The sequence below is a fragment of the Microcaecilia unicolor genome, chromosome 3 (genome assembly GCF_901765095.1).
Source record: "Microcaecilia unicolor chromosome 3, aMicUni1.1, whole genome shotgun sequence".
NCBI classification, from domain to species: Eukaryota; Metazoa; Chordata; class Amphibia; order Gymnophiona; family Siphonopidae; genus Microcaecilia; species Microcaecilia unicolor.
In genome coordinates, this window is record NC_044033.1 from 511,280,048 (window position 1) to 511,292,707 (window position 12,660).

The window sequence follows — 12,660 nt, forward strand, 5'->3', positions numbered from 1 at the left end:
GATGGCACCTGCTCGGTGAGCCTTTAAAAACAGTGGACAGCTAATTGCTGCCAGCCTTCTGTCTCTTTAAAGCAGCAATGCCCTGCAATCAAACACATTATATCACATTCACAGAAAACAAAATGTCCTTCAGTAAGTTGGCAGTGGCTTCATTCTGCTTAAGGGATTAACCCTGCTGGCTCCAGCAACTAGTGACAGTAGAATGCTGCACTGTTATAACATAGTAGATGACGGCAGAAAAGACCTGCACGGTCCATCCAGTCTGCCCAAGAAATGTGCCACTTTTTTGTGTATACCTTACCTTGATTTGTACCTGTCTTTTTCAGGGCACAGACCGTACAAGTCTGCCCAGCACTATCCCCACCTCCCAACCACCAGCCCCGCCTCCCACTGTACCACTTTTTTGTGTATACCTTACCTTGATTTGTACCTGTCTTTTTCAGGGCACAGACCGTACAAGTCTGCCCAGCACTATCCCCGCCTCCCACCATCGGCTCTGGCACAGACTGTAGAAATCTGCCCAACACTATCCCCGCCTCCCACTACCAGCTCTGTTATCCAATCTCCGCTAAGCTCCTGAGAATCCTTTTCTTCTGAACAGGATTCCTTTATGTTTATCCCACGCATGCTTGAATTCCGCTACCGTTTTCATCTCCACCATCTCCCGCGGGAGGGCATTCCAAGCATCCACCACTCTCTCTGTGAAAAAATACTTCCTGACATTTTTCTTGAGTCTTCCCCCCTTCAATCTCATTTTATGTCCTCTCGTTCTACCGCCTTCGTATCTCTGGAAAAAGGTTCGTTTGCAGATTAATACCTTTCAAATATTTGAACGTCTGTATCATATCACCCCTGTTTCTCCTTTCCTCCAGAGTATACATGTTTAGTTCAGCAAGTCTCTCCTCATATGTCTTGTAACGCAAATCCCATACCATTCTCATAGCTTTTCTTTGCACCGCTTCGATTCTTTTTACATCCTTAGCCAGATACGGCCTCCAAAACTGAACACAATACTCCAGATGGGGCCTCACCAACGACTCCATACGCAATGTCATACTGAGGCCCAGATGCACTAAATTTTAACGGCCCTTTAACGAAGAAATTTTTAAACATAGCATGCATTGAAGGCCATTTTCCAACGACGATAGCAGCTAACGAAAACGGAATGCAAACGAGTAACTACCATTGTAATGTGGACAATTCGGGATGCACTAACCATACCGACGATTGCACCGAATCATTTGCCGCAATATATTTAACGTGAGGTCAGAGCTGTCATTAAGGCCTGAGCTGCTCCCCGCTTCCCCCTGCAGCATAAAAATCCAAGCTGGCATGTTTGAAATTTAAGTGAGATTAAATAAAAATGCTACCAATAAAGACGACAAGGTGGATGCAGTACTTCATAGGCTTGCTTGCTTGTTTTGAGTGAACGGGGATGACATGACAGCTGCAGCATAAAAATCCAAACTTTAGCAGCTCCAGCCCCCCTCCCTTCCTTTCTCCCACAGCTCTGCCTCCCGCCATCCTCCGCTCCCCGCTTCCCCCTGCATGAAAAATCAAAATTCTAGCAGCCCCGACCCCCCTCCCTTCCTCTATTCCTTTCTCTCTACTCTTTCTCCCGCAGCTCCGCGTCCCACCATCCTCCACCCCCATGCCCCGCCCCAGAGGTCATCGCCGCCGCTCCCCCCCTTCGCCTTACCGGGCCTGCGCAGTGCCTCTCACCTCTGTGTGAAGGCGCTGCGGGCAAGAACATCTGATCGCCGCCGAGTCTTCAGGACGTCTCTCTTTTCCTGACCTGGGCCTGCCCTCGTCTGACGTAAGAAACTGTGAGCCGGGAGCTATAATGTACATTGATGATCAACGGTGAACAGCAATACAGCACTAACAAAAATGCACTTTGTTTTTTTAGGTCTTCAGTGCGTATACCCCTTGAAAAAGCCATAAGGAGCGAAACAGGCACCTGTCGGGGCAAGATTAGCACCTGGACTGACCGGAGGAAACGAGCGAGCATCCTTACAGATAAGTGCAGAATGCAGACGGCCATTGTTTAGTACAGATGGCCATTATTGACTGTTAAGACGGCTATTGTTTGGGCGCACAAAGTATGGCCGCCCGAGCCGTGAACAATTAAACTCAGAGTGAAGACGGCTATTGTTAATTGTGGACGCCCAGTGTAAGCATTACTGCAATAACCGTGCATTACTCATAAATACCGTAGACATTTTTTGGATCTATACAGGAGTAAGGGAAATTGGCAACATAAGTTGTGGAACATTTGTAAAAAGAAAAAAAGAAGTAATATTAGAAATAAGAAAAATGTATATAAAAACAGAAAAAAAAACTTAATATATAGTGGAAGGAGGGGGTCAGTTGATGATTACAACTGTCACAGAGCAGGGGCGTATCTGCGTGGAGCCACAGGGGCCTGGGCCCCCGCAGATTTCGCCCTGGCCCCCCTCCCGCCGCCAGCCCTCCCCGCTGCCGTTTCTTACTTTTGCGTCCGCTTCCTCCTGCGCCTTTAAAAATATTTCTTCAGCTGGCGGGGGACCCCAACCCCCCCCCCCAGCCAACCCGAGGTGACAACTTGCAAGTTCTTCCTCCGCTGTGGCCAACATGCTGGAGCTGAAAGCGTGTGAATCCAGTTCGGAGTCTGACGTCGCAGCACGTACACGTCAGACTCCGAACTGGATTCAGACGCTCAACTCCAGCATGTTGGCCACAGCGGAGGAAGAACTTGCAAGTTGTCACCTCGGGTTGGCTGGGGGGGGGGGGGTTGGGGTCCCCCGCCAGCTGAAGAAATATTTTTAAAGGCGCAGGAGGAAGCGGACGCAAAAGTAAGAAACGGCAGCGGGGGAGGGCTGGCGGCGGGAGGGGGGTGGAGAGAGTCGTTGGTGGCGGTGGGGGGGGGGTCCGGTAATGGCGGAGGGGGGGGTCGGTGGCGGCAGGGGGGGGGGGTAAAATGTGCCCCCTCCCTCTGGCTCTGGCCCCCCCTACCGCCAGAGGCCAGATACGCCCCTGTCACAGAGGAAGGATACACCCGTGATTGGTGAGATACATTGTCCTGGTGACCATATGAGACTGTCCCTGAAGTACGCATCTGATACTCTCATGATCACTTCTACTGGTGTACGTGTTTGTAGTTATTGTAAATCACAGTAGAGTATTGCCACTATCTATTAACAGCACACCTAATTTAGGCACAAATCGGGAATATTCTATAACACTGCGTGTGTAAATTTTAGGCATGCCCATGACCTGCCCATGCTCCTCTCATGGCCACGCCCCTCTTGAGATCTGCATGGTAGAATTTACACGGTCTACATTATAAAATACACTTAAGCGAATAGTGCGCATAAATTCCTAGCCCCAATTAGTGCTGATAATTGCTTGTTAACATCAGTGCTGATTGACTTGTCAATCAATTAAGTTACATGCGCCTGTTTGTGCGTTTAACTGTACTCACCATACAAAGAATCCGGGTGTTAAATGTACACTAACCAATAAGATGCTGCTGTGCTATTAGCATATAAGTTTAGTAAATAAACCATTAACTGACCTGCACTAATGCCATAAACCAGCTCCATGCACCAGAAGCAATATTTATACAAATAAAACACATAAAGCCCACACCCACGGTTCAATAATGCTTCAATACAGCCACTCTGAATTCTCATCCCCTGTAATCTCACCACACTCATACTTCTACTCACAGAAAATGTACGCCATATGCTTTCTTGTTGTTATGTACTGCCCCTTTTAGTTTCCCGTTGTTCCCCCAATGTTTAACTGCCCTTTTCCATTGTTATATTCCTTAATGATACTCTGAGTTTGTCTCACTTAACTCCTCACAATGTAATCCATAACCGAGTAGTAACAAGTTGTATTTCCATCGCTCACAACTTATTGTAAGCCACACTGAGCCCGCAAAAAGGTGGGAAAATGTGGGATACAAATGCAATAAAATAAATAAATAAATAAATAAAATAACAATGTTCCAGGAGAAAGTTTACTATAAGACAAAAATACTCAGAAATTGTGTTCACGGCAAATAAAACATCTTTGAATTGACTTCTCAAGTCAGTGATAAAGGGCTGATAATAATGGAAGTAATTTAATCACAATGGAAAATGGCTGCTCCGAAGTTTCATATTCACGTTTATTAACATTTGAAAATACAAACATGACAATAGAACTTCTGCATAACTTATCCAAAAATCAATACAAGCTACTGAAAAGGTCAAAAATGACCTGAGAACTACTGCACAAGTCACACCATTAAAATTAATTCCACAATGCCACATTTGACGCAATCATCTTTTGTACTGTGACAGTACAACAGCAGCGCAGGTTCAAGTACAGAGGAAAAAAAAAAATCAGCTGATGTATTTAAAGTTTTGCTAGTCTATTGCAGTAAATCAGATCAGCTGTAAGAATTTCCCATAACAAGACTGAACATTATCAGGATAGAAAAAGCACCATAACAGATAACCCTGCACACTGACTAGAACAAAACAGAGCAAAGAACTATAAAGCTTTATTCTATTTTTCTACAAGATGACATCATAGTAACATAGTAGATGATGGCAGAAAAAGACCTGCACGGTGCATCTAGTCTGCCCATCAAGATAAACTCGTATGTGCTACTTTTTGTGTATACCTTATCTTGATTTGTATCTGTCATTTTCAGGGCACAGACCGTATAAGTCTGCCCAGCACTAGTCCCGCCTCCCACCACCCAATCTCGGCTAATCTCAGATAACATAGAAATATATTTATTTTTGTTACATTTGTACCCTGCGCTTTCCCACTCATGGCAGGCTCAATGCGGCTTACATGGGGCAATGGAGGGTTAAGTGACTTGCCCAGAGTCACAAGGAGCTGCCTGTGCCTGAAGTGGGAATCCAACTCAGTTCCCCAGGACCAAAGTCCACCACCCTAACCACTAGGCCACTCCTCCACTGTTGCTACTATTTGAGATTCTACATGGAATGTTGCTATTCCACTAGAAGTCGGCCCTTGCAGATCACCAATGTGGCCGTGCAGGCTTCTACATGGAATGTTGCTAGTGGAATAGCAACATTCCATGTAGAATCTCCAATAGTATCTATTTTATTTTTGTTACATTTGTACCCTGCGCTTTCCCACTCATGGCAGGCTCAATGCGGCTTACATGGGGCAATGGAAGGTTAAGTGACTTGCCCAGAGTCACAAGGAGCTGCCTGTGCCTGAAGTGGGAATCCAACTCAGTTCCCCAGGACCAAAGTCCACCACCCTAACCACTAGGCCACTCCTCCACTGTTGCTACTATTTGAGATTCTACTTGCAGATCACCAATGTGGCCGCACAGGCTTCTGCTTCTGTGAGTCTGACGTCCTGCACGTACGTGCAGGACGTCAGACTCACAGAAACAGAAGCCTGCGCAGCCTTCTACATGGAATGTTGCTAGTGGAATAGCAACATTCCATGTAGAATCTCCAATAGTAGCAACATTCCATGTAGAATCCCCAATAGTATCTATTTTATTTTTGTTACATTTGTACCCTGCGCTTTCCCACTCACGGCAGGCTCAATGCGGCTTACATGGGGCAATGGAGGGTTAAGTGACAAGTCACTTAACCCTCCAGAGTCAGAAGGAGCTGCCTGTGCCTGAAGTGGGAATCCAACTCAGCTCCCCAGTTCCCCAGGACCAAAGTCCACCACCCTAACCACTAGGCCACTCCTCCACTCCACTTAAATATAGATATTTAAGAAGACTTAAGAATTTAGTACCTTTCGTTTGTAAAGGCTAGCTGCTCCAACTGCTCTTTCCAGAGGATATCATCTTCTCTTCTATTAAAGAACATCAATTTTATTTTCCTTAAAATAAAAACAAAGACAAAGGTTATCAAAAGAAAAAAAATATATATATTTATCATATGCTTCCAAAACACTGCTACTTAAACCAGGTGAGCGGCAGTAGCATTAGGGCTGAAAAAGTTTGATGCTCAAAGATATGTTTTTGGTTTTTTTTAATTCCTTCTCAATTGTTCATCTTTTAGCTATTAGATTAGCTGCTGGAGACGTAGGATAATCCTCTGTTGTAGTCATGAATTAATTGGCTGATATTTAGATAAGATTTAGAGGCAGATGCAGCAACCAAACGTAAAAAAATCTAAATCGTTAAAGTCCCTAACGATTTTAAAATAACGAAAAATGCACCAAAAAAAAAAGTCACACATGCTGAGATCGGTATTGAAACGTACAATGTATCAAAGAATCACAATACACATCGTTAATCGGCCCCCAAATCATGCGCAGAGCAGCCAAGCGTTATGTTAGCTGCTCTGCGCATGCCACAAACAGTCAAAACACAGTCAAATCACAAGCACATGGCTCCCAAATCAAAACAAAAATAAAAAAAAAGGGTCGGGAGGGGGCAAAGGCGCTGGTCAGGAGCGTCCTGTATGGCCGTCCTTGCCCCCCCCCCCCACCCGTGGTCGCCGTTCCCCCCGCCCCACTTCCCCCTGCATTCTAAATTAAGCAAGAAGAAAAGCAAACGTACCTTTAGCAGCCCCGGCCCCCCTCCCTTCCTCACTACTCTGTCTCCCCTCAGCTCCGCCTCCCGACATCCTCCGCCCTATGCCCCGTCCCCTCTTGGGGTTGTCACCGCCATTCCCCTCCTCCATCGGGCCCCCCTCCCTCTACGTAGGGTTACCGACGTCAGACAGGGGCGGGCCCAGGAGGAGAGAGACGCGGACAGAAGCTGGGCGAAGGCAGGCATCAGCTTTCTTCTTGCCCGTGCAGCGCCTTCGGACAGAGGAGAGAGGCGCTGCACGGGCCCGGTAAGAGGGAGGGGGGCCCGATGGAGGAGGGGAATGGCGGTGACGACCCCAAGAGGGGATGGGGCACAGGGCGGAGGATGTCGGGAGGCGGAGCTGAGGGGAGACAGAGTAGTGAGGAAGGGAGGGGGCCGGGGCTGCTAGAATTTTGCTTTTTCGGGGGGGGGGCGGAAAGTGGGGAGCAGCGGGGGGGGGGGGGGGGGGCAAGGCCGTCCATACAGGACGCTCCTGATGAGCGCCCTTGCCCCCTCCCGATCCTTTTTTAATTTTTTTTATTTGATGTGTTTTCTGACGTCCTTTGGACCAATCACAGCGCTTTTAGCTCTGCTAATGCGCTGGGATTGGCTCAAAGTTTGTTTATTTTTTCACTTAATGATTTTTCCTGGCACAGAGCTGTCCTAACGAGAGGAGATTTCCTGCCTTTTTCCTGCGTAAAGGCAATCGGAAAAGGTTAGTGCATGTCGTTTCAATGGGGTTTTCACACTAATTGCTCATCTCCATTCCGTTTTCGTTAGCTGCTGGCTTCCTCGGTAAAAGCCCTTTGATGCATGCAACGGATCAAATTTTCCTCGTTGGAGGGTCATTAAAGGCTCATTTAGCTTTAGTGCATCTGCCTCTTAGTTGGACGTTAGTAGGTAAATGTGTATTTATTTCCTTTAGGTAGTAATGTCATTCTTTTGTTCTCCTTTAGTTAAATCTTAGATTACCCATAACGAGCAATAGAGATTTATTTCCTAATCCTATTTCCTTAGTTCTGTTTCTGACGTTAGCTTTATTTCTGTACAAGTGTTCTGCTTGACGTGTTTTGTTTAACGAATTGTCCATTTTTAAAAATGTATGTAAAATAGAAGAAAGGAGGTACTGAAAAGTGAAGATACTTACCTGTAGCAGGTATTCTCCAAGGACAGCAGGATTTATATTCTCACAAGTGGGTGACGCTGAACCACATCGCCCGGTCCGGGACTTATAACAAGTAGAGTTTTGTGGAGCGCGAAACACAGAGCGCGAAACATGCTCCACTGCACATGAACCTGCACGCATGCCTTCCCACCTGCCGCGGGAACTACAGCAAAAATAAAATTAAAATAAAAAGGAGACAACTGCAAGGGGAAGTGGGAGGGATTGTGAGAAAATAAAGTTTGCTGTCCTTGGAGAATACCTGCTACAGGTAAGCATCTTTGCTTTCTCCGAGGACAGGCAGGCTTATATATTCTCACAAGTGGGGAATCCCTAGCATCCAGGCTCAACAAAAACATGGACAATTGGGCTTCGCAATGGCGAGGATATAAAACGGATTACCCTGAAACTATATACAATCTGAATGAGAGTGAGGCCTGGAACAGAATAAAACTGACCTAGGAGGGTGGAGTTGGATTCTAGACCCCAAATAGATTTTGCAACTCTGTCTGCCTGAACTGTTGCGTTGGGTATCCTGCTCAAGGCAGTAGTATGTGATGTGAATGTTGTATGGTCCTGGGTCCAGTCCATAGAGGCAGTGGGTTCTCAATAATGCACAATCCACAAGGGTTTGGATAGAACGTATATTATATTTGCATATATATAGGCTCACAGCACTTAGTACAAATAAATATTGCAATGCTGTATCTGGGTGTGTGTTTAAATGAGAATCAATGAGAGAAAAGAAAAGATAGGGGTGTTCAGAGGAAAAGAGAGAGAGAGAGCTTCGGGGTAGGGCTGAAGGAGAAGAGGGGCCAGCACCAGGGGCTCTGGTGGCTGGAGATGGGGGTGTGCAGAGAAAGAGAAAGGAAAAAGAGAGCGCCAGGGGCTCTGGTGGCTGGAGATGGGGGTGTGCAGAGAAAAGAGAAAGGAAGCAGAGCAGAGCCATATGCTCTGCTTTATATACCTAACAGGAACAGAGATAACAAAGGCTGGGAAGGAAAGAAGTTATCAGCTATTTCCTTTGCAAACTCCAGTTTAATTTCCTGATGTAAAGAAGGTGAGCATTTTCACAGGTTTTAATCTTTGAAGTCCCTAGTTTTGGAGCCTCTCTGTCTGGCTTTCATTATTCTCAGAGAGCCCTGGTCCCAGATGCCCAGAGAGGACAAAGGTATGTTAAGTAGGGGTACTTGAGAAAACAAAGGGTTAGCAGGCAGCTGGGCAACATTTGGTCCATCTGCCATCCTCAGGGCTTCCTGAGGGAGGGAGGAGTTATCAGAAGCTGGTTTCATATTAATCTAAGTATGACCAGGAAAGGGTATGATACATACCTGTAGCAGTTGTTCTCCGAGGACAGCAGGCTGATTGTTCTCACGACTGGGTTGACGTCCGCGGCAGCCCCCACCAACCGGAAGAAGCTTCGCGGGACGGTCGGCACGCAGGCCACGCCCACCGCGCATGCGCGGCCGCCTTCCCGCCCGTGCGCGACCGCTCCCGCCAGTTGAATGACAAGCAATAAAATATGAAACACACAACTCCAAAGGGGAGGAGGGAGGGTAGGTGAGAACAATCAGCCTGCTGTCCTCGGAGAACAACTGCTACAGGTATGTATCATACCCTTTCTCCGAGGACAAGCAGGCTGCTTGTTCTCACGACTGGGGTATCCCTAGCTCTCAGGCTCACTCAAAACAATAACCCAGGTCAATTGAACCTCGCAACGGCGAGGGTACAACAGAAATTGACCTACGAAGAACAACTAACTGAGAGTGCAGCCTGACCAGAATAAATTCGGGTCCTGGAGGGTGGAGTTGGATTTACACCCCAAACAGATTCTGCAACACCGACTGCCCGAACCGACTGTCGCGTCGGGTATCCTGCTGGAGGCAGTAATGAGATGTGAATGTGTGGACAGATGACCACGTCGCAGCCTTGCAGATCTCTTCAATAGTGGCTGACTTCAAGTGGGCCACCGACGCTGCCATGGCTCTGACACTATGAGCCGTGACATGACCCTCAAGAGTCAGCCCAGCCTGGGCGTAAGTGAAGGAAATGCAATCTGCTAGCCAATTGGAGATGGTGCGTTTCCCGACAGCGACCCCTAGCCTGTTAGGGTCGAAAGAAATAAACAATTGGGCGGACTGTCTGTTGGGCTGTGTCCGCTCCAAGTAGAAGGCCAATGCTCTCTTGCAGTCCAATGTGTGCAACTGACGTTCAGCAGGGCGGGTATGCGGCCTGGGGAAGAATGTTGGCAAGACAATTGACTGGTTAAGATGGAACTCCGACACCACCTTCGGCAGGAACTTTGGGTGAGTGCGGAGCACTACTCTGTTGTGATGAAATTTAGTATATGGAGCATGAGCTACTAGGGCTTGAAGCTCACTGACCCTACGAGCTGAAGTAACTGCCACCAAGAAAATGACCTTCCAGGTCAAGTACTTCAGATGGCAGGTATTCAGTGGCTCAAAAGGAGGTTTCATCAGCTGGGTGAGGACGACGTTGAGATCCCATGACACAGTAGGAGGCTTGATAGGGGGCTTTGACAAAAGCAAGCCTCTCATGAATCGAATGACTAAAGGCTCTCCAGAGATGGCTTTACCTTCCACACGATAATGGTAAGCACTAATCGCACTAAGGTGATTCCTTACTGAGTTGGTCTTGAGGCCAGACTCTGATAAGTGCAGAAGGTATTCAAGCAGGTTCTGTGCAGGGCAAGAACGAGGTTCTAGGGCCTTGCTCTCACACCAAACGACAAACCTCCTCCACTTGAAAAAGTAACTCTTTTTAGTGGAATCCTTCCTAGAGGCAAGCAAGACCCGGGAGACACCCTCAGACAGACCCAACGCAGCGAAGTCTACGCCCTCAACATCCAGGCCGTGAGAGCCAGGGATTGAAGGTTGGGGTGCAGCAACGCTCCGTCGTTCTGCGAAATGAGAGTCGGAAAACACTCCAATCTCCACGGTTCTTCGGAGGACAACTCCAGAAGAAGAGGGAACCAGATCTGACGGGGCCAAAAGGGCGCTATCAGAATCATGGTGCCGCGGTCTTGCTTGAGCTTCAGTAAGGTCTTCCCCACCAAAGGTATGGGAGGATAAGCATACAGGAGGCCGGTCCCCCAATGAAGGAGAAAGGCATCTGACGCTAGCCTGCCGTGTGTCTGAAGTCTGGAACAGAACAGAGGCAGCTTGTGGTTGGTCTGAGAGGCGAAAAGATCCACCGAGGGGGTGCCCCACTCTCGGAAGATCTTGCGTACCACTCTGGAATGGAGCGACCACTCGTGCGGTTGCATGACTCTGCTCAGTCTGTCGGCCAGACTGTTGTTTACGCCTGCCAGGTACGTGGCTTGGAGAAGCATGCCGAACCGACACGCCCAACGCCACATACCGACGGCTTCCTGACACAGGGGGCGAGATCCGGTGCCCCCCTGCTTGTTGACGTAATACATTGCAACCTGATTGTCTGTCCGAATTTGGATAATTTGGCAGGACAGCCGATCTCTGAAAGCCTTCAGTGCGTTCCAGATCGCTCGGAGCTCCAGGAGGTTGATCTGCAGATCCTTTTCCTGGAGGGACCACAGACCCTGGGTGTGAAGCCCATCGACATGGGCTCCCCACCCCAGGCGAGATGCATCCGTCGTCAGCACTTTCGTGGGCTGCGGAATTTGGAATGGACGTCCCAGGGTCAAATTGGTCCGTATGGTCCACCAGAGCAGTGAAGTGCGGCAACTGGTGGAGAGGCGGATGACATCCTCTAGATTCCCGGTGGCTTGGAACCACTGGGAAGCTAGGGTCCATTGAGCAGATCTCATATGAAGACGAGCCATGGGAGTCACATGAACTGTGGAGGCCATATGACCCAGAAGTCTCAACATCTGCCGAGCTGTGATCTGCTGAGACGCTCTGGTCTGCGAAGCCAGGGCCAAGAGATTGGTGGCCCTCGCTTCGGGAAGGTAGGCCTGAGCCATCTGGGAATTCAGCAGCGCTCCTATGAATTCCAGAGACTGAGTTGGCTGGAGATGGGACTTTGGGTAATTTATCACAAACCCCAGCAGCTCCAGAAGTTGAATAGTGCACTGCATGGACCGGAGGTCTCCTGCCTCCGAGGTGTTCTTGACCAGCCAATCGTCGAGATATGGGAACACGTGCACTCCCAGCTTGCGTAGGTGGGCCGCTACCACCACGAGGCACTTTGTAAACACTCGTGGGGCAGAGGCGAGCCCAAAGGGCAGCACACAATACTGAAAGTGCCGTGCGCCCAGGCGGAATCTGAGATACTGTCTGTGAGCTGGCAGTATCGGGATGTGAGTGTATGCGTCCTTTAAATCCAGGGAACATAGCCAATCGTTTTTCTGAATCATTGGCAGAAGGGTGCCCAAGGAAAGCATCCTGAACTTTTCTTTGACCAGGAATTTGTTCAGGCCTCTCAGGTCTAGGATGGGACGCATCCCCCCTGTTTTCTTTTCCACAAGGAAGTACCTGGAATAGAATCCCTGCCCTTCCTGCCCGGGTGGTACGGGCTCGACCGCATTGGCGCTGAGAAGGGCGGAGAGTTCCTCTGCAAGTACCTGCTTGTGATGGGAGCTGAAAGACTGAGCTCCCGGAGGACAATTTGGAGGCAGGGAGGCCAAATTCAGGGCGTATCCGTACCGCACTATTTGGAGAACCCACTGGTCGGAGGTTATGAGAGGCCACCTTTGGTGAAAGAATTTTAACCTCCCTCCGACCGGCAGGTCGTCCGGTACGGACACTTGTAGGGCGGCTATGTTCCCATGGATCCAGTCAAAAACCCGTCCCCGGCTTTTGCTGTGGAGGCGCAGGGGGCTGCTTAGGCGCACGCTGTTGACGGGAACGAGCGCGCTGGGGCTGTCCCTGTGCCTGACGAGGCCTTCGGGCCGGCTGGTTGTACCTACGCTTCGCAAAAGAATAGGGTGCAGCCTGCCGAGCCCGGG

General features: G+C 48.8%; 1 protein-coding gene across 1 annotated transcript in view; it reads right to left on the reverse strand.

Annotated features, from left to right (window-relative positions):
* The window catches only part of LOC115467293 (cytochrome b5 reductase 4-like), a 178,570-nt gene that overhangs the window by 35,788 nt on the left and 130,122 nt on the right, over positions 1 to 12,660 (reverse strand). The window contains exon 14 of the mRNA XM_030199138.1: positions 5,770 to 5,856. Within this exon, the coding sequence (XP_030054998.1) occupies positions 5,770 to 5,856 (87 nt within the window). The remainder of the gene's footprint in view (positions 1 to 5,769; positions 5,857 to 12,660) is intronic.